The 20077-nt window shown below is 44.3% G+C and overlaps 1 protein-coding gene across 1 annotated transcript in view; it reads left to right on the plus strand.

Annotated features, from left to right (window-relative positions):
• Positions 1 to 7366: 7366 nt before the first annotated feature.
• ARSJ (arylsulfatase family member J) overlaps positions 7367 to 20077 on the plus strand; it is a 99021-nt gene continuing 86310 nt past the window's right edge. Inside the window, exons 1-2 of the mRNA XM_019495033.2 lie at positions 7367 to 7432; positions 13471 to 13524. Of these exons, the coding sequence (XP_019350578.2) occupies positions 7367 to 7432; positions 13471 to 13524 (120 nt within the window). The remainder of the gene's footprint in view (positions 7433 to 13470; positions 13525 to 20077) is intronic.

Consider the following 20077-nt stretch of genomic DNA (forward strand, 5'->3'; position numbering starts at 1 on the left):
TTGGAGTTTGTGGGTATAATTAATATTTCAACAGGAAATGCCATAACATTTGTTGAGAGCTAAGGGAAATGAGTCCACCCTGTGTGTAATTATTTCACAGAAACCATTAATCAACAGCTAATAGGGTTTGTTTATGTTCACCATACACCCTGAACAGTACACTGGATCACATTTTCCTTGTGCACTTCCTACTCCACTACAGAAAGAGTCACAATACATAATTTCCTTGCTGCATGCATTCAGGCCATTATAGGGGAATTAATCCTGATCATGAAAACTGACATCCCTTCTTATTTTATTTGAAGTTTAGAAATAACTTGAAAACTGAGAAGTTCCAAAATTAAAATACTTTTGATGGTATTCATTGTCATACTTTTTCCAATAATGGCAGTTGAAATGATGAGCAGACTTCCACAAAGTTACTGAAGATAGTTATATCCTAAAATATAACTTCATATTTACTTGCTCAGCTTGGGTGATGATGTTTTATTTTGTTTTGCTTTGTTTAAAGAAGAAGAAAAATAAGCTGCAAACATACCACTCTAACCAAGCTATTTTTTTGAAAAACAAGCTTCAGGTCTGACCAATTAAAATGTCCTTGTGTTGCCTTTCAGTATGTTGAGACTGTATAACACTCATTCCAGACATTTCAGGCATTTCCTTTTGACGGATTTGTGATGAAGACCAATGAAGGCAGCAGTGGGAGACCACATTCAAGAGCTTGTGTGAATCTAACCACATCTGACCTGGTCTAAGTTTGATTCAGTAAAACATATTAAAATAAAAAGGCTAGTATAGTATAGTATAGCATAGTATAGTATCACCAGAAACAGCTGTGGTAATCACAAGCTTATTAACAATGTTCATCCTGAAATATAGAAATTTGTGTGCTTTTAGGGTATATATATTCAACTACATGCAGATGTCTATCAAAAATTGGCTAACCTTGCTGTATTCATAACTTATGTGAGAAATGATTTACAATCTGTTCAGTTCTTTGCTTTACTTAAATCTGCAGCCAATTACAAAATGACGAGTTTTTTCCCCTCAATTTTGGCATAAAAGGTATTGCACAAATCTTACCCACAGATTATAACTGCACCCTCAACAAATTTTGTAATTTTGAATTTCCTGCTTGAGCATTCACCTGATGGTAACTTGGCATGTTGGTAAACCCTGTACAGTGTGACATTTTATGGAGCAGATGTTCATACTCAAGTCCTGATCCTTGTCATTTAAACAGAGCTTGGGACTTTCTTCCAACATCAGCAAAGAACGTACTCAAAAGCCCACTGAATGCAATGGAAAGATTTCAGGAGGTTGTCTCAGGTCGTACGTTCTTACTCCTGCAGAACCAAGTAAATGTATGTACTTGAAAAATATAAATATTAATATCATGGGCTTTTCTGTTTCTTTGGTTGAATCTAACTCCTGTCACCCCTGCTCCCCATGTTCCAGCATGAACCACTATCCCCCAACCTCTTACCCCTCCTGGCCCTATGGCTGTCCCAGCTTCCCTGTCCTCTTCCCCATCCTACCCAGTGCTTCAAACAGCCTAAGGCCATCCAGCCTTGCCTATCTTTGAGGTGAGGAGCTATTACAGGCAAGTGATGGCATGTGACCGGGGTAAAGGAAAAGGGGCTATGGAGATTTCTGAGAGTCACAAAGCCATAAAGGAGAGCTCACTGTAGGGCACTGAACTGTGTTACCACTCAGACCCAAGCTGGCATTGTTTGCTCTGTCTGTCTATCAGCGCTTGCCTCTAGTCTCATTCCAAAATCAGACCTTCAATCAAGTTAATGGTTTCCTGGTTTTTTCCTGACAAATCACTTTTTTTGTTTTTTGTGGACATTATGGACAAGTGTTCCTAACCTTTTTGTATGGACTGCCCATAAATTTATCAGCTGTTGGCAGCCCTTATGCACATATGAGTTATGACTAGTTCTCATATATGTGATAGTTTTGTTTTCGTCTGGTAATTAATTCTTTTAGGGTGAGATATGGAGCAGGTTGGATTAAATCTTGGTGAAACTGTTAAATGTAACAACCACCATGCAGCTGGACTGAACATGAGGAACAGTACGAGGATCCAAACCAAAACATGCATAAATGTCACTGTGTATAAGACATATTCTTGTGCACTCAGAAATTAGAACTAAGAGCAGAAGTAGTCATATGGTCCTGTGTGGATAAAATGTATGTGTTTCAGAAAGAGAAAAGGAACCAGAAGCACTCAGAAAAAAATTGAAATATTTCCCTGGAACACCTAGATGATCACAGTATATAGCCCTGAAAACAGTCAACAGAGCGGGTTTTGCAGTGGGTACAGGATAAAAGAATAAAAAGGACAAGGAAGAAAACTGTTTTCTGTTGTAACAATCTCCACAACCCAGCTTTTGGCTAGCTGCAAGAAGTGGAGGCACTTGAACTTCGCCTCCCTTGGTTTAATAGAGGAGACTAGTACTACAGCATTCTTATGGTAGGGATCTCATACCACGTTATCAGTTTAAAACATTTAAACAATTTAAGCATAATTGAAAGAGCATTTTCCATTAAATTTGAGAGGGGAAAATACTTTATGAACTGGGGAAAAGGATTTGAGGGCAGTCTGGTGAGCAGCAAGTCAAAGTCAGTAAATCAGTATGCCAACATTTGCATGCAGGAAAGAACAACATGAGAAGATATAGGAATGAGGAAAATTGCAGAATTCAGGACATGGAAGCATGAAGGGACTTAAATCAGCTCTTATGAAACTGCATGGGAACAATATGTTCTGTGTTGCAACATGATTTTAATTCAGAGAATAGGGACTTGATCTTTTGAAAATTAGTTGTTGGAAATATGTATATAGATTTACACAAAACCATATTAGTCCCAAGGTAAAATATGTTGATCTCTAACTGTGTGACTTTTGTACTTTATTTTTGTAGGCTCTTTAATTTTATTGATTGCTTGCTTTAAATATATTTTCTCTTCCAATCACTAAAATTCAAATTTAAGGTACTCTATCCCCCAACACTTAATTTAAGTGTTCTTTATGGACATTTGCTTAAATATTATAAGTGTAAATGATGGGAGAATCACAACCTGGAATAATAGGAGAAATAAGTTATGTCTGGCAGTCCAGTTTCTTTTAGGATGAATTAAGGGCAATGGTAATGATCAACAGACTTCTGGGAGGCGGAAAGAAGAGACCCTAAAAGTACATAGTTTGTTCCTCTAGGCATTGTTTTCCCTTAAATATAAGCTGTGGAACAAATATTTTTAATGTCTTTTCCTTCCTTATTGAAATCACAGATGGACAGTTTCACCAGTCCTTGTGAAAGCTTTGTAAAAGGGAATTAAATTCATGTTAATATTGTAATTAGTACAAACAATTGTTATTAGTAATAGTGCATGGGTGAATGTTGTTTCTCCAGTTTAGTACTTTATTATACTAGAACTAAATTACATGTGCAGTAACCACTGCACATTAATGAATGCATAGACATGCACAGAGTGAAGCAAACTGGTAGGAAGAGGGAAATAGAAAAATATCCCTTTAATGAGGCCTTTTGCATTTCAGTTTTTAAAGTGCTATAGTGTTCAGTATTGTGAATTATTACTAGATGCACAACTGGCAACAGTGATGAGAAATTCCTTTTTCTGTGTTTGGCTAGGAAAGAAATTGCTCTTATTGCTCTCAGGTAAAACTTAGTATCATAGAGAGTTTAAGGTCAGAAGGGACTAGGTGATCATGTACTCAAGTCATGTTGTGTTACAGGCTGTTAATTTTTATTCAGATACCCTTATATTAAGACTGAAGATATTGATTAGATTAAAGCTTTTAAGTCCTCAGGAGACTAAACTGTGTATTACTGGGCACATCTATATAAGACTTTTACTACCAAGCTGACTAATTAGCTCTGCAGTAAACATCTCAGCGTATACACATGCATCCCTATTAGAGTGCAGGAAACTAATAAACCATGCTTTGGAGCTTTTTTATGTACAGTAGCACACATGTATACATTGACACGGCTGGCTGGGGTCCAGAAGTTGCACTAAAACATACCTTTTTTAAAGATATCCAATCGTATCATGAAGTGTACAAGCTTTGAGTCTGCCATCTTCCATGATTAAACTTTTCCAATGTTAAATAACCCTCCTATCTAGAAAGTTGTAGTTTATTTCATCTTCAAGCCATTTATTCTGGTTATGCCTCTGACAGCAAGATTGAAAAACTCAGGAGTATCAGAAATCCTTTCCATGTGCAGTGCAAATACCTCCACTGAGTGATCATGTTACCTCTCCATGTCTTCAACAAATTGAAGGTAATGTGGGTTTTAGGGAGATCAGCTTACAGCTTGCTTTTCAGCCCCTGAATCATTTTGGTAACCCTTTCTTGACCTATCTCTATTATTTTCACATATTAGAAAATATGTTCACACTTTATGAAGTAGCAGTCTTACTTTGTAGAGACAAGACCTGTATAGGAGCAAGACCACTTTCCAAATTCTCTTTAATATTCACCATTCTGTATGTTGAAGGATCACATTAGCCGTTTTTGTTGCAGCATTGCAGAGAGCTCATGCTGAGTCAGTTATCTATGATGAGCTCCTTCTCTGAGTCACTGTTTTCTGTCTCCCATTCTGAGGTTTTATTTCCCAGATGTATCATCTTGCATTTCTTGTCTTGTTTCAGAGACCTTCTTAGCTAGTTCCTTTTAAGATTCTTGGGTATATAGTATTAGGGACTATTGTTTTAAAAATGTTTAATTTTTGCAGATGTGGCCTTTTATTCTCATTTAACTTCATCCACAATATTAGATGTAGCTTCATTCCAAATAACAAACAAAAATAGCTACAAAATTTTCCTACGCCACTGTTTACTTTTACCCTCTGCCTCTAACAATGGACCTTTAACTCTCCTAGAGTGTTCCATAGTTTTAATATTATAATATTACAAAAGCCTTAGTCTTCTGTCCGTAACACTTTATTCCCACTCTGATTGGTTGCCTTGGCAGCCAATCAGAGTGCTCTGGACAGACAGAGACACATAGCAGGGTGCTGGCATGACAGTGGGGACTGAGGGGTGGAGTGGGGAGGAGGGAGGCCAGTGGTGCTGCCCTCAAACCCCCCCCCACGCTCCTTGGAGGTGGGGTACTGGCTGCACAGCGCTGCCCTCACCCCGCCCCACATGGCAGAGCACCGCCATAACAATGAAGACTGGGGCCAGAGCTAGGGGGCAAGGCCAGCAGTGCTGCCCTTGCCCCTACCTCCTTTCCACCCTGCTCCTTGGAGCCAGAGGCTGGAGTGCCCCCCTCCCACAACAACAGCCAGGGAGGAGAGGGGGAGGCAGAGGGAAGGAAAGGAGGGGAGCGGGAAGGGGAGGGGGGAAGTGACTAGTAGCTGCACCCCACTGCAACTGCCACTGCAAGCTTCACCTCCACTGTGACCGCTGCTGCGGGCCCTGACCCTGCTTCAAATTGGCAGGGGGGAGGAGCAGCCCCAGCCCAAACCAGCAGGGGGGATGCAGGGAGCAGCCCTGGCCCCCACCCAAAACAGTGTGGGGAGTGGCCCTGGCCTCAGCCTGAAGTGGCAGGGGGATGTGGGGAGTGGCCATGGCTCCAACCCGAGGCAGGGAGGATAGGACCAGACACAGCCATTTGTTCCCACCCCCCAGTCATTCTTGATGGGAAATTTGCTAGTATGTTTTATAAAAGCTCTGTTATCTTTAATATTTTTGGTTACACATATTTGAGTTGCCCCTTTGGTTACCTTTGTCATTTACCTATATATTTTATATCTCTTGCTATTTATTTTCCCCTTTTTTTCCATCCCTTTTGTGTTAATTATGTATGCCTTATTTTCTCTTCCAATTTCTTTTATTCAAGATGGCTAGTAGCTAAGTGTAATTTTTTCATAGCTGTAGAATTGTAGCTTCAGACTACCCTAGTTAGTAGGTAACATGTCCACACATCTGAAAATGGAGACTTCTTTGTCTGCCTTTCCCCTAGCCTCAGTAATCCACAAATTCATCCCTAACAGTTCATAATTAATACTGTACAATTTCCCTGGGGCTGACTGTGAAGGCTGTGCAAAAACTTCACTAGGTTTAACATACAAAAGCCAACCTAAAACTGAGAGACAAAATGTGACATATAGCAGAACTGATCTAAAGACCCCACTGGCTTCTTCACTTAGTTCTAGTTCTTCTTCAAGGTCCTAGTCTCCATATTTTAAGCTACTAATGAGGTAAGATCAAACTGTTTCCAAAACCTCTGGTCTTTCTACTATATAATGTAGAATTCGAGACTTTTCCATGCATGATATAGAAAGTTCCCAGCTTTCTTCAAAGGCTGACTGCCAGGGGAAAAAGATCAGCCCAGCTCACATCAAAATATCAGAGGCTGCAGTGGACATGATCCTAACTGGTGTCATACAGGACATGTACAGACTTTCAATTTCTCTTAGGAGATTCGTTGCTTTCCCAAGAGAATCCACAAGTGTACAGATGTTGAGAAATTTTCTCAGAGCAAAAATGGCCACTCTGAAAGAGAAAAACCCTGGAAACAACCAGGCTTAAAGCACTTCTGGGAGAGCAAATGTCTATACAACTTATCCTTCTAAAAGAAGCCACAGCACAGTCCTCCAGCATCCTAGCATGCTTTGCTCCCACCTCTCACCATGTCTTCCCCCCTAATCCTAGAGACAGTGTGTCATTCAGGCTGGACTCTACTACTCCAGCCAAGAAGGGAGAAGAATATGCCCCCATCACTTCCATTATGCTGCAGGGAGATACAGACTAACACTGAGCAGTCTGCCCTGTGCACTGCTGCCACCTGTCACCAGGCAGACTGAGGAAGCCTGCAGAGCATACTGAGATATGGTCACAGGGCCCCCCACTGTGATGTGTGCACAGGGCCCCCCTGTGTGATGTGTGTACAGGATCAGCACTGCTAACTTTCTGCTCCTCAAGGGTTCAGCATTCAAATGTTAATTTGGCCACCTGTAGGTAAGTTTTTCTAACTTGAAAACAAACCCAGGAGAATTTCATAGGTTATTTGAATGTGTGTACATAGCCTTATAGTAAATGAACTATTTGGAGTCAGTGGCTACTTCCTGGGGTGAAGGTAAAATGGAATAGCCACATAAAGTAAATAATTGCTATTATATGGAAGGAAGGAGGGAGTTATAAATTTTCCACAGGCCAGAAACTATTGAAACACTTTGGAGGAAGACAGAGCTATAAATAACAAAGCAAATATAAATTGTGTTGGATTATCTGTCATCATTTTTAAGTACAGCTGAGAGGATGAAACTATATTTCTATATTTCCAACAGAACTAGGAAAAATCACTGACATAAGTTTAACATTAGATTCCATGGCAGAGAAGAGTAAAAGCCACAATGGACACATCTGTGAAAAATCTTTCCTGGTAGTCATCCAGGTGAGCACGGGGCAACAGCTATAGGAAATACTAAATGTATAAATGTGTGCGTATGTAATGTTCTGTATATTTAAACATCATATTCTAAATTTTCAAGAGTTTTTCCCCTTTTGGGAAGGCACAGTTGGCTGAGTGGCGGACCTTCTGAAAATTCAGCTATATATTTTTTTTGGCAGGTACTATAAAGTATCATTAAAATTCAGTAAACGATGTAATCTGCGTAAAGATTTCAACATATGGCACAAGGTTCATGTTTTGTATGGTATATAATCATCCATACAGTGTTTCTAATATTTAACAGCTATTTAAAACATTCCCAGCTTTAGAAGCAGTGAAATAGCATTCTTCTTTTTTGAGAACGTACATCATTCCAGTCTTAAAACACCCCTCCCTTAATGCCAACAGTACAGGACAGCTCTATTGCAGCTGTGCTCTCACAACCTTGAAATCAAATACTTCCTAAGAGACAAAATGCAAGGCTTAAAACTTATTTTATGCTACAAATGCACCCTCCTGACCAATCAAAACAGGCATTTTCAGTTTTATTGAAAAAATGTACTGCTTTGTGAACAATAGGCTGTGGTGATGTTGGATATTGCTGAAATCCCTAAAGAAGGCTATGCCTTCATAAACTAAAAATTCCTTTCCTTACAAACTGACACAAGTCACAGTTGTAGAATGACGAGTCTCTCTGAATATATATTCCCTAAATATTTTAGATGTCTGTTTCTTTAAGATACATTGCCTTGGCCAGGGTCTCCAGCTCTGCCCCTTCTCACTGCATAAGTTTTAAACAAGGTAACTATTTAAAACTTATAATCTAGGACAAATATATGAAGATACCTGTGCTGCAACATGTAAGATAACAAAAATGAGCTGAACATTTTGGCATCCTGTCTCATAGGAAAGTAATGCATTTTAGTCATCTTGGGCTAAGTTTTTTAAAGGAAACTAATTGGCCCAAGCATCTCACCATGGCACATGGCAACCATTTAGGTTCAAATGGCTTTTTTCAGAAGTTGAGTAAAGCCCAGTAAAGTTCTGGAGCAGCACACTTACAACCAAATGAGAGGCTAAACCTTGATAGGTATTCAAATCAGGTTACAGCTTGCCTCCAAGTGGAATTTCAACAGGCACTGAAATAATGATAGTGGGAGTCTTCCGACCATGCTTAGGCACCTAAACAGCATCTTGAATGGGAATGGAGATACTTACCGTAGAAACTGGGCTCCAAAATGTATGCATACAAGAACTGCATTAATCCATCAACTGCTGTCTCCAGATATCTGACTAGACACTTACTGTAGTTTGCAGATAACACTTCAAAGACTCAAAGGGTACACCCACACATGCAGGCACATGCACTTGAGCAGCAAAAAGAGGAGCGGCACAAATTTGAGCTGGGGTTTTTTGCCTCAGCGCACGTGTCCAGACATGCACTTTGGTGTGGGGCAAGTTATGCCAGTTGGGGCAAAATAACCCTGCCCAGATCCTCCCGAATCTGCAGCCAAGGGGAGCTAGAGGCTGGGGCCAGCACTTGTGCTCCAGGTCCAAGTTCTCCAGGACGTTGAGGTGGTGCTGGGCTCCCTGCTGCACCTCCGGGTCCAAGTGCAGGGGCTGGTCCGGAACCTTCTGAATGTGTACTCCCCTGTGAGGGACCCGGAGTTGGCGGATTTTTCCGGGGACTGTGGGTGTGTGGAGGAGCTGTTCAGGAGGAGTGAGTCCCCTGCCCCCCGCCACAGGGTGAAGCCCCTCCGCACAGCACGTGGACTTCCCCCCTCCACCCAGGACCCAAAGCTTTGCCCCACAAGGCACATGTTCCCCTCTCCATGGCGTACACATGCCCCCACAGGGCCCTCAGGCACCCCCCCACAGGGCCCACAGCTCGCCCCCACAGCAGCAGCAGCTGTGGGGTGTGCTCAGGGCCTGCTGCAGCCAGAGCCCTGAGTGGCGTGGTGTGACCCTAATTGCCTCTGAGCTGGCACCACTTGTGCTGTCTGTCACAGGACTGGCCTGGGCCAGCGTGGCATAACACAGGGCCATGTGGCTTCAGGCAGCACCAGGGCTGCTCAAGCTGTCACCCGGGGGCTGGCGCCACTCACGCGGGCCACGTGTCACGCCACTCCAGGTCCTGCTTCCATGGGCCCTGCATGCCATTGGGCCGGGCCGGTTAAATGGAGGCATAACCTGTGGTCCCCGTGAGCAGCACTAGCCCCCGGGTGACAGCCTGAGTGGCCCTGGTGCTGTCTGAAGCTGCACGGCCCTGCACAGCACCGTACCAAGTTGGGCCAGTTCCGCAACAGGTGGCACAAGCAGCGCTGGCTGGCAGGTGATCAGGGCCATGCCACACCACTGGGGGATCTGGCTGCAGCAGGCCCTGAGCGCCCCAAGGCGGCAGCTGCTGTGGGGGGGGGTCCCTGTGGGGGACTCACATCCCCTGACCAGCCCCCTCCCCCCACAATGCCACCCACCCCCCAGGCCCTACTTACCAGGGACAACACCCAGGTCACAACCTTGCACCACTCCTACAGCACACTAGGGGAGCAGGGGGCACCATAGAGATGCTGTGGCTGTGTGCCAGAGCATCTCTGGAGGTCCAAGCCAGGGCTTGCCAATGGGCACGGTGGGGAACTCTGCCCTGTGCCACTTTTCTCTGTGGTGTTTTTATATGATACCTGGAAATCCAGGTATCAAATTTTGAGCCAGCACTGCAAATATGCAATGTGGGGAACATGTTTTCATTCTTAGTGTGCCTCCTGCAGCGTCATAAACTGGTTTGAGATGCCACAAGAGGCACGTGTGTGCTCATCTGGACATGCCCAAAAGAGGCAATGGATGGGACAGAAAAAAAAAAACAAACAAGACAGACAGGCAAAAAGAGTAAGAGACTGGTTTGGAGATTTCCAGGATGGTAGATGGACAGTGATTGGGTTAGAGATGCTAAAAATAAAATATGGGTACAGCTCAGATACAGTGGAGCTGAAGGCAACCCCTTTGTAAATTTGGCTTCTTGTGGGTAAAAGAATCCAACTGTTCTTCTGAACTTTACCACAGAAGCAGTTGGTTAGCAGAGGGATAGGTATACATATCTCCTCTGATCTGATAGTCACTAGTGACCCCTGTGACTTTCTAGGTTAGCAAAGGATTGTTATGGTGTCTGCCATCAAAGTATCAACTTCTCACATTGATGCACAGTGTGAAATGCATCAGCTTGTTGTTGTTTCCAGAAATAGCTGTATTTCAGCAGTACTGCATATATAATTTAATATCTTTTTTTTGCTTTGGGGAGAATGGTGCTGTATAAATGGAAAATGGTGGCACAGGTCTTTCCAGCATGGCAAACTAGAAATACTACAGATCCTTACAAGTTTGAAAGTTTGAATCTTTGCTAGAGCTGCCACAAGGGGCATTTATAAGGCTAAATCCTGAACTTCCCAAAGTAACTTTATTGGCATCAGTAGAATATCCAGATTTACATCATTGCAGGCAGCTGAGATCAGAATCTGGACCTTTGCCTGTGAAATCCTGCAGGGATTGGAGGAAAATGTGCATTAAATATAGAATAAGTTAATAGCAAGGTTCTGGTTATGTCATAAGCCAAGAAGCAACTCACTTGTGGAATCTGATAATTCCTGGGTATCACATCTGTGAATTAATTATCAGGTTCTACCAATGAAAGCAAAGGGAATGATGTCACTCCAATGAACCACCATATTTTTATTCATGTTTATAATATGTTGTTTCCAGCAGTGAGTCCCTGGCAAAAGTACAGCATCCACTTGGGAAAAAAAGATTGCCTCATATTGCAATGGATAAGTCCAATTTTTCCCCTAGTATAAAGGTACACTGAGGATAGTGATGTGCAAGATTTAAATGAACAATAAGGCAGTATTAGTAGGAAACATTAAAATTATATTTCTTGCCCTTGGAAACCTTAAAAATTATATGTGTGTATGGCAAAGTTATTTTTCTTCCCACTACAATTGTAATCATTAAACTGGGCAGAAAACCCTGTCTATCTGTTCCAAAAAAGCAGCTTTCTAGATTCAAGCAGAACTGCTAAGCCCAGTGAAATGCTCAGTCTAAATTCTAATCATTCTGAGATGCTAAGACAGCTTTGACCTAAAGGTGGAAAAAACGAAACCTCTTTCTTTCTCTCTAAAGCTGAGCTAAAAGTTTACAAGAATTGTTATAATTACTTCATTTAAATTTTTTCTTAACGAATTTATTCACATTTATTCCAACATTCTCTGTATATAATTTGCAGTTCCTATGTTTGTTTCCACTACCTTGTATCGCTGTTATCTTGAATCTCATTTGGACTGTGTGTTCACACAGGAAATCCCATTAATGCACCCCTCCATAGATAATAGGTCTCTGTAAATAACAGTATGCAGAGCTGCATTCCTGCTTACTCCCTCACCAGAAGAGGTAAGGTTTGGCTTCCCCTTTTGACCAGCCGGCCAGTGTAGTAATGGTAACGCAGAGCAAGAAAATATGAAGGTGTGTTCTTTCCAGCTAGGGACAGACATTCAAAAAGCCTGAGCCTGAATTGACTCAATCTTTGCAGGTTACTCTAACCTGCCTAGGTTGAACCAGTTTGCAACTGTTCAGACATTCCCTCTGGACAAAGGAAATTCAGGCACATGCCTGCAGTGGCTCAGGCTAGACGCTAAGGAGTGCTAGAGCAGCTCTCCCTTCCCTTGTATGGTACTGAGCTGAGGTGGGGTGTGGCCGGGCCCCTGCAGGACATTCTGATTAGGGAAGGATTTAAAACCCCTACCCTGCCTGCACAGTCCTAGGCTTTTCCCTGCTTGTTGCTCAAAGGACGAGAGTGTTGCCACACCCTAGCCCCTGGCTAGCACACTGAGGCAAGGGGGGGAGGGGGGGGCGTGCCGTGCATGCATCTGTTGATGATACTGAGCTTTTCAATCTCCCTGTCCCTACTTCTTTACTGCCTGCAAACCTAACAGGTAAGGGTGCCAGCAGGGAGCTGATAACACAGCGTCTATCAGCCCATCAAGAAAACAAAAGCATCTCTCATTAGTTAAAGTTCTTCTTTAACAGCTTTTTCCAAAGAAGGAATGGAGGGACATTACCAGATGACCTGCTGATTAGCTCCAAAATGCCCTAAGCAGACACTGTTCTGTCTGCCTGGCCCAGTGAAATTAGACACACACACACGCATACACACACACCTCTTTCAGCATTAGCTAGCACACCACATGTGTAAGGTCCATGGGGCTGGGGTCCATGCTGTGAGAGATGGGAGGTAGGTGGGGGGATCCCTGTTTGAGCAATGAAGGGAGGGGTGCAGAGGGAAGCCAGGCAGACACTGCTGTGCCTGCAGTCTTAACTGGAGCTCTGGGTAGGGAGGAGAAGGGCGGGGCCAGCCCTGTCCTCTGGAGCAGAGAACACAGCCCAGCCCAGGGCTGCGAAGTATCTGGGATGCTGGAGGACTCTGGTTTAACTTAAACCAAGAAAGGGTCTGGGGCAGACATTGCATAAACTGGTTTGACCCAAATCAGTTAAGTCTAATACTACATTCAACCAGGTTTATCTTAAACCAGTTTCAGCCACTTTGAAACTGGTTTATATGCACTGAACATCTGTTCTGTTAAAGGTTTAAATCAGGTTCTGATCACTGAAACCGGTTTCTGTGTAATGTCTGTCCCTAGTCTCCCTGGTGGGGAAACAGGCTTACATGTAACTCCAAACTTTGAACGTTCTATTGTGTCTGCACAAAAGAATAAAGCCATTTGTGGAAATATTTTAAAATCACAAATTCCCTCTTATCTCCCTCAGCAGCAAATAATTAGCCCCTGGGACCATGGAGGAAACTGAAGAGGGACTGTAAGTCAGGGGAATGTCTCCGAGTTGCAAGGTTTCCCAGGGTTATGCCTGAGTTGCTGCTGTTAGTGGTCCGGCCTTTCTTCAGAATCTAAAATCAGAATCTAGCCTTACTATATTATTCTTGCTCTCTTTATTAACATAGAGGCTATAATAGGCTTTGGTCTAACAATTTTGATATTTTTTAGGTTGGCCTGCATTTTGTGAAGCCATTTTCTCCAGAGTTTGCATATGTGTCAAAGGTACATCTCAGGAATGAAGAGGTTAGATAGCAGACTGGCCAAACCTATTGTACAGACCACAATCAGTGAAGCACAGACTGAATTCTCAGCCCACCTGCTTTTTTGGCTCTGTTACATGCAGTCAGTTTTAACCATTCAGAATTGGGCTGATAGCCCATACTAGCAATTTATCTAGCTAGTATTAATGTTATATGAGTAATGATAGTACTTGTAGTAATTTACATTATTAGTCTTGTAACAGCAACAATATTATACAACTATACTTAAAAATAATATGTAGTAATAAATGTTTGTTATGAAAAAAAAAATAGATTACCTAGCTGTGGATATGTTTTACAATATATTGTGCACAAGGTGACCAAACTGTTAATAGTACTAGTCCGGCAGAAGTCCAGTGGCAAGAAAATTGCAATTGTGACTTAATTATTTTTCTTGGTCCTATTTTGGGCATGGCCATGTCTCTGTACTGTCAAGAAAGAAGCTGCAACAGGTACAATGATTACCATGAAGTTGGGTACACAGTTGCACAAAGGTGTAACAAGGCAGCCAGGGATTTGGGGTAATAGGAAGCATAGGTGCAACAGTGACTGCTGCCATGATGCTAGCACATCTGCAAAGGTGTGGCTGCAGCTGTTTATTTTTCCATGCCCCCTAAGTTGGTTCCCTGGGGCTGCTGCCTAGTTATGTTATTGAAGCTATATCCCATTTTTCCCCCCAATTACTCCCCTTACTACTTCAGGGAAGGAAGGCTGTGTCATTAGACAGAAGAGCCTTTCCACTGAGGTGATCTTTTATGTGCCAGTTAAGTCAAATTTACAACCTGATGATGCCAGGAGCACAGCTTGAAGACGCCTTCCTATAAAGTAACCATTAAATACTACTTCAGTTACTGTACTTAAGTGCTCACCAATACATTACCCTTAAATTCAGTTTTTTGTGAAAGTTAAACATTTCTTTTTCTTAAGGGTAAAATATTTGCTACAACTTTCACTCTCCTTTTGTTCCAGCTTCACTGAGAATCCTGGTTAGATCGCATAATTCATTCTTACAAATATAGTGACTCTAAAGAACTTCTAAAGTGACATATTCAAAAAAGTGTTTCCCCCCCCCCCCCGCCCCCTCAGAGCCAAACATCTTTACAATAAAGTCAATGTTGTGCTGTGCTGACACAAGTCTATTTTGCAGGAAGTGGCAGTTTTATCAAGCATGCAGAGAAACAGAAGCCAGGTTTTTAGACCTCTGACAGTGACTGCCACTCAATGTTTTTATTTGTGTCTGGGTGATGATGAGCAAAACAGCTTTGTACTGCTAAGGCAGTCACTATGATAAGGCAGGAAAAGAAAATAGAAAGGCGTGTTCTCTTCTTGCTTGCCAATAGGTCATTATCTAAAGATAATTGCCATTACAAATGCACATAAGAGTAAAATCCATTTATTCAAACAGTTAAAACTCAAACACCTTCTTATTTGAATCTCTTATTCTATTCTGTTCAGTTGCATTAATTGTTTATTCAGTAAGGATCCTGGTTAGCCAGCACCCTGTTTATCACATATTTTGGATGTTCTGAATACTTTGGATAAATCAGGTTGTGCTATAACTCTTGTTAATAAACGTAAAAAAATTGGACATGTGACATTGTATTTTGCTTAAACAATGATAAATTTAAGAAATAGAATTTGATTCTGATCTTTGCCTACTCTTAAACTACTCTTAAATTGGCATGTATCATGTATAGCTAGCAACTTAGGTGGATCAGAATCTGATGAAGTTCAACGTCGAGAAATGTAAAGTGCTCCACCTCAGGACGAACAATCTCCAACACACCTACAGGCTTAGCAGCACCAAACTGACTAGCACCATGAATGAAAGAAACCTCGGGGTAATAATAGACCACAGTATGAATATGAGCTGGCAGTGCAATGCTGTACCAGCAGGGCAAATAATACTCTGGCATGCATCAATTGATGCATCGCCAGCAAAACCAATGAGGTGAGTCTTCCGTTCTACTCAGCACTGGTAAGACTGCAGCTGAAGTACTGCAACCAGTTCTGAGCACCACGCTTTAACAAGGACATGGACAAGTTTGAGAGAGTCCAAAAAAGAGCCACCTGTATGATCAGAGTCTTACACATGTATCAGGCTTACCTTTTCAGGGCTTGGGTAGAGTCCCAGGCTCGAGGATCTGCTGTTTGATTGGTGGAGCTCATCCACCAATCCAGAGACAGCAAAAAGAAGCAATACCATGCTCTTTTCCAAATGGAGGGGGGAAAGAGCAGCTGGACCTGAATCAGAACTGCGGCAGCCAGGTCCAGAGAACTTGGGGGGTGGAGCCCCTGAAGAGTATAAAAGGGGAGCGTGCTTGGCAGGCTGGGGAGAGACGACGAGGGACAGTGAGGAGAGAGAGTTCCAGAGACATCCATCCTCGGGACCCCGCCTGAACTTCAGCGGTGCATGGGTCAGCACGTGAGGAGCTGGCCCTGGAAGCAGCTCGAGGCTGCTCAGGCTCCACATAGTGTGCGGGTTGGCACACAAAGAGTCCACCCTGGGTGCAGCTCGCGGCTGCTCGGGCCTCACCCTGTGCGCAGGTCAGCACATGGAGAATCTGCCCTGGGAGCAACTCGTGGCTGCTTGGGCCTCACCCAGTGTGCAGGTCAGTGCATGGAGAAACCACTTTGGAAGCAGCTTGCAGCTGCTCACATTAGCCCCCATCACTAGGCTGAGTGACCGGAGCCCTGCAGTGCAGCTCCACCTTTAACTAAAAGATCCCCGGTGCCCAGAGCAGGGCCCGGGAAAGTAAAGAACCCCCAGTGTGAGACTGGGGAGTCAGAGCCTGCAAGGGCTTGGCCCGCATGAGACAGAAAGAGCCCTGGGCTGCCCAGTGTGGGGCACCGGGCCATTGAGGAGAGCTGAAGGCACCACTGGGGAGAGGCTCTTGTGGCATCGGTCACCAGGGGACAAGCCTTGTCTTCTCCAGAGAGGAAGCATGAGTTACTGGGAAAGTGGCCCCTGCAGAGGAGGCTGACATGGACCCTCTCCCATGAGGAGGGTCTGCCACCTCCACCCTCCATTGTGGGAGGGGCATGTCCACATCCTAGGGCCCTAAATGGGAGGGGCTTCAGGGAAACCCCTTGGGGAGGTGCTGAGTGCACTCCCTATTTTGAGGTTGCTGTTGTGTTAAGGGCTATATAGCTAGGGGTATTCTTTAAGGGGATGTATATAGTTTATGTGTTTTAATGCCTCAATGTATATATTGGTATCATTATTTGTGAAGGTTTAAAGAAATATTATTGTGAATTTACTTGGGTTATATAGGTTAATATCCCTATGTGTTAATTGTGTTGTATAGGTTGTAAGTTATTTGGTTCATATTTGGCATATGTGAATTGTGGAATATTATATATAGTATTATATGTTAAGCCTTGTAAATATTCTATGTTTTATATTAGTGTCTATATTTATTTTTGTAATAAATTGTACATAGTTAAGTATTTGGTTTTGGCCTAGCTCTATAGAGAGGGGAGGAAGCCGCTCTAGTAGCTGACCCTTTCCTCAGCACTCTGCCTGACCACCACCACCATCATCAGAGGACAAGGCATACCCCCCGGGTGTACCCGGGCAACACACGGCAAGCTATACGAAGAAAGGCTGATGGATCTGGGACTCTTCAGCCTGAGGAAAAGAAGGCTGAGAGGGGACCTGGTAGCAGCTTACCACTACACTAGGGGAGTACATCAAGGGCTCAGTGAGCAACTGTTCACCAGAGCACCCAAGGGGAAAACCAGGAGTAATGGCCACAAACTCCTGGAAGATTGATTCAGGCTCAACATTAGCTCCCTCCAGAGGTGGTACAATCACCTACCCTAGAAATCTTCAAGAGGAGACTAAAGTAGACAGTCACCTTGTTGGTGTCACCTGACCCCCAGTTATCTTTCTTGCTTGGTGCAGGGGGCTGGACATTATGATCTTCCAAGGTCCCTTCCAGCCTTACAATCTATGAAAAGTCTATGAATATAGTGCTGTTAGGCCCAGTCATTGTATAATGAACTATAAATCCTATTTAGCCAAGTGACAATTTTTTGTCTCTTTTAATCCTTCTTATAACAGTTATTTGTAGAGGCAAAATAATACTTTAATCCCCATTTACATTTGTTTTATGTTTTGTGCTGACTTTTTGTATTTCTCTTAGTGTTTCTCCAAATAGAAAAAATTATACTTGATTCTCTAACAGGGATTTAAACTAAAATGGAAAAAGTTTTTCTTATTCTGGAATAAGTATCCACATAGGGAGTGTAACAAGTCCAGCACGTCAGAGGTGGCTATCATGCCCTCTGGTGGCAACTTGGCTTCTGACCCGCTCTAAGGCAGAGGTCAGTAATGTTTGTAGCCGGAGTGCCAAAATCACCCCAACCTCCACTCACTCTTCAACTTGGGGTGCCAGAGATGGAGGAACAACAAGGAACCTGATTCTCATTGCTGGTGGTGGCTGCACACATGCCTCCAGGTGAACAGCGGGGGAGGGACTGGGGTTGCACTGCCCCAGCCCCTGCCCCACCATGCACTGCAAGCCATGCGTGCACCTACCACCACCACAGAGCCAGTGCTGGGACTCCAGAGCCCAACGCAGCTGTTCATAGCATCCCAGCTGCCTTCCACAGCTGGCTCAGGCTCTGGGCAGCTGTAGCAGGTAGCTGGAAGGCTTCAAACAGTTGTGCAAGGCTCTGCAGCCCTGGCACCAGCTCCACGGTGGTGGCAGCCACATACTACGTGCCTCTGGGTGGATGGTGGTGGGGGAACCAGGGTTGCACTGACAGAAGCTGCCCAGAGTCCGGGTCAGCTGTGGTGTGTCAAGGAAAATGGTCTCATGTGCCATGCTGTGGCACACATGCCAGGGGTTGCACATCCTGGGTTTAAGGTCTCTAAATTGGAAAGGGGGCCTTAGAGTGAGCCTGTAGCCTATCATATTACCCAAACATCCCTCTCAAACTCTTCTGCTCTCAGTCTATCTTTTCCACTAGGTGGGTCCTCTTGGCCTGCATGTGCCATGCCCCACCACTGGACATCCATTGCCTTATGGACTAATTACAGCCTCCAACCTCTCCTCATGCCTCACAAGTGTAACAGTCAACCAGTTCCTCGGGCCCTAGGCCCCAGTCTCTCATCCACACTTCTTTGACAGTTCAGTCTTTTGTTAAACTCTACTTCTCCTGCTCTGTACCTTCTCTATCATCATTTCTACCCCCCCTTCAGGTGATGGGCTCTTGCTAGAGTCTTTTCTGCCCCACCTGGTCTGTGGGCTCAGCCCTTCTGGGCTGTGGGGTCTCGCTAGCCCTGTATTTGCTCCTCCAAGGCTGTGGGCCCCTGGCCCTGGCTCAACCCATCTCAGCTGCTGTACTACCACTTACCCTGCCCTCCCAGCACTATCAAGCCTCATGTGCCTTGCTGGCACTACTGGGATTTCCTCTCACTACTTTCTGGTCCCACCCAAATTACCAGTTAAAACACAAACCAACATACCAGCTCATTGGCTGTAACTGAGTCCTCTAAGCACAATGGATATCTGAAATCCCTGCCCCTACAGAGTCTCATCCCCCTGCTAGCCCTCAGCTCCTTACCAGTATATCTCAGGGATAGCAGGATCTTTATCAAGCTCTCATCTGCAAGTATCTTACTGCAAAGCTCCTTTCCCTTCAGCTTCTAGGGCCAGACTGACTGCTCTGGCTCTGGCTCTGGACCTGGCCCTGTCTTATATGCCAGCAAAGCCCTACTCCCTTCCAGTCAGGTGACTCCCTGGGAAGTCTGTAGGTGTTTCCTAATGAGCTTGGCTTACTGGCCTTCAACATAGCCTATAGCAGCAGACCTAATGCAGACCTACTGTGTATTAGCCTTCCCTTATCTCCCACATAAGTCTGTGTCTTGTGCTACTGCAAGGAATCTGCCAGCCCTGCAGTTTGTTTCTTGCTTTTCACACAGGTTATTCCATGAACGACTCGTGCCCACAGCGGCTGGGGGGGCACAGTGGCGGTGGTGGTAAGAGTGACAGGAGCATGGTGGCAGTAAGCAGGGGAGCTCCTATAGACACTGCCGGCACTGTCAGCAGCGGGGGGTGGCAAGCGCCGACCAAAGATCAGCGACCACCCGCAGCCACTGCCAGCAGCATCAGCAGTGGCCAGCAGGGATCGCAGACTGCCTGCAGACACCACCAGGGGTGTTGGCAGCAGGGTGGCCAGAGGCGACTGCCCGCAGGTGCCACTGATAGTCTCGTCGGTGTTTTTTTGTAGGGGGTGCATGTGCACCCCCTATGTGTCACCCCTGGGTTATTCAACTACTGTATTATTGCTGTACTATTAGCAGAGCAATAGGCACTTCCCATTCCTGGGCTCTGGCTGCCTATCTCTTTATAGCTAGCCCTCGTTTTGTCAATCTGGGCTCTATTTGTCCCTATTTTTCCTCTCTAATAGGAGCCATAGGCTACCTGTTACAGGGATTTATAGAGTCATAGAGAAGTAGGGCTGGAAGGGACCTCCAGAGGTCGTCTAGTCCAACCCCCTACCTG

This window comes from Alligator mississippiensis, chromosome 2 (assembly GCF_030867095.1).
Source record: "Alligator mississippiensis isolate rAllMis1 chromosome 2, rAllMis1, whole genome shotgun sequence".
Taxonomy (NCBI): Eukaryota; Metazoa; Chordata; order Crocodylia; family Alligatoridae; genus Alligator; species Alligator mississippiensis.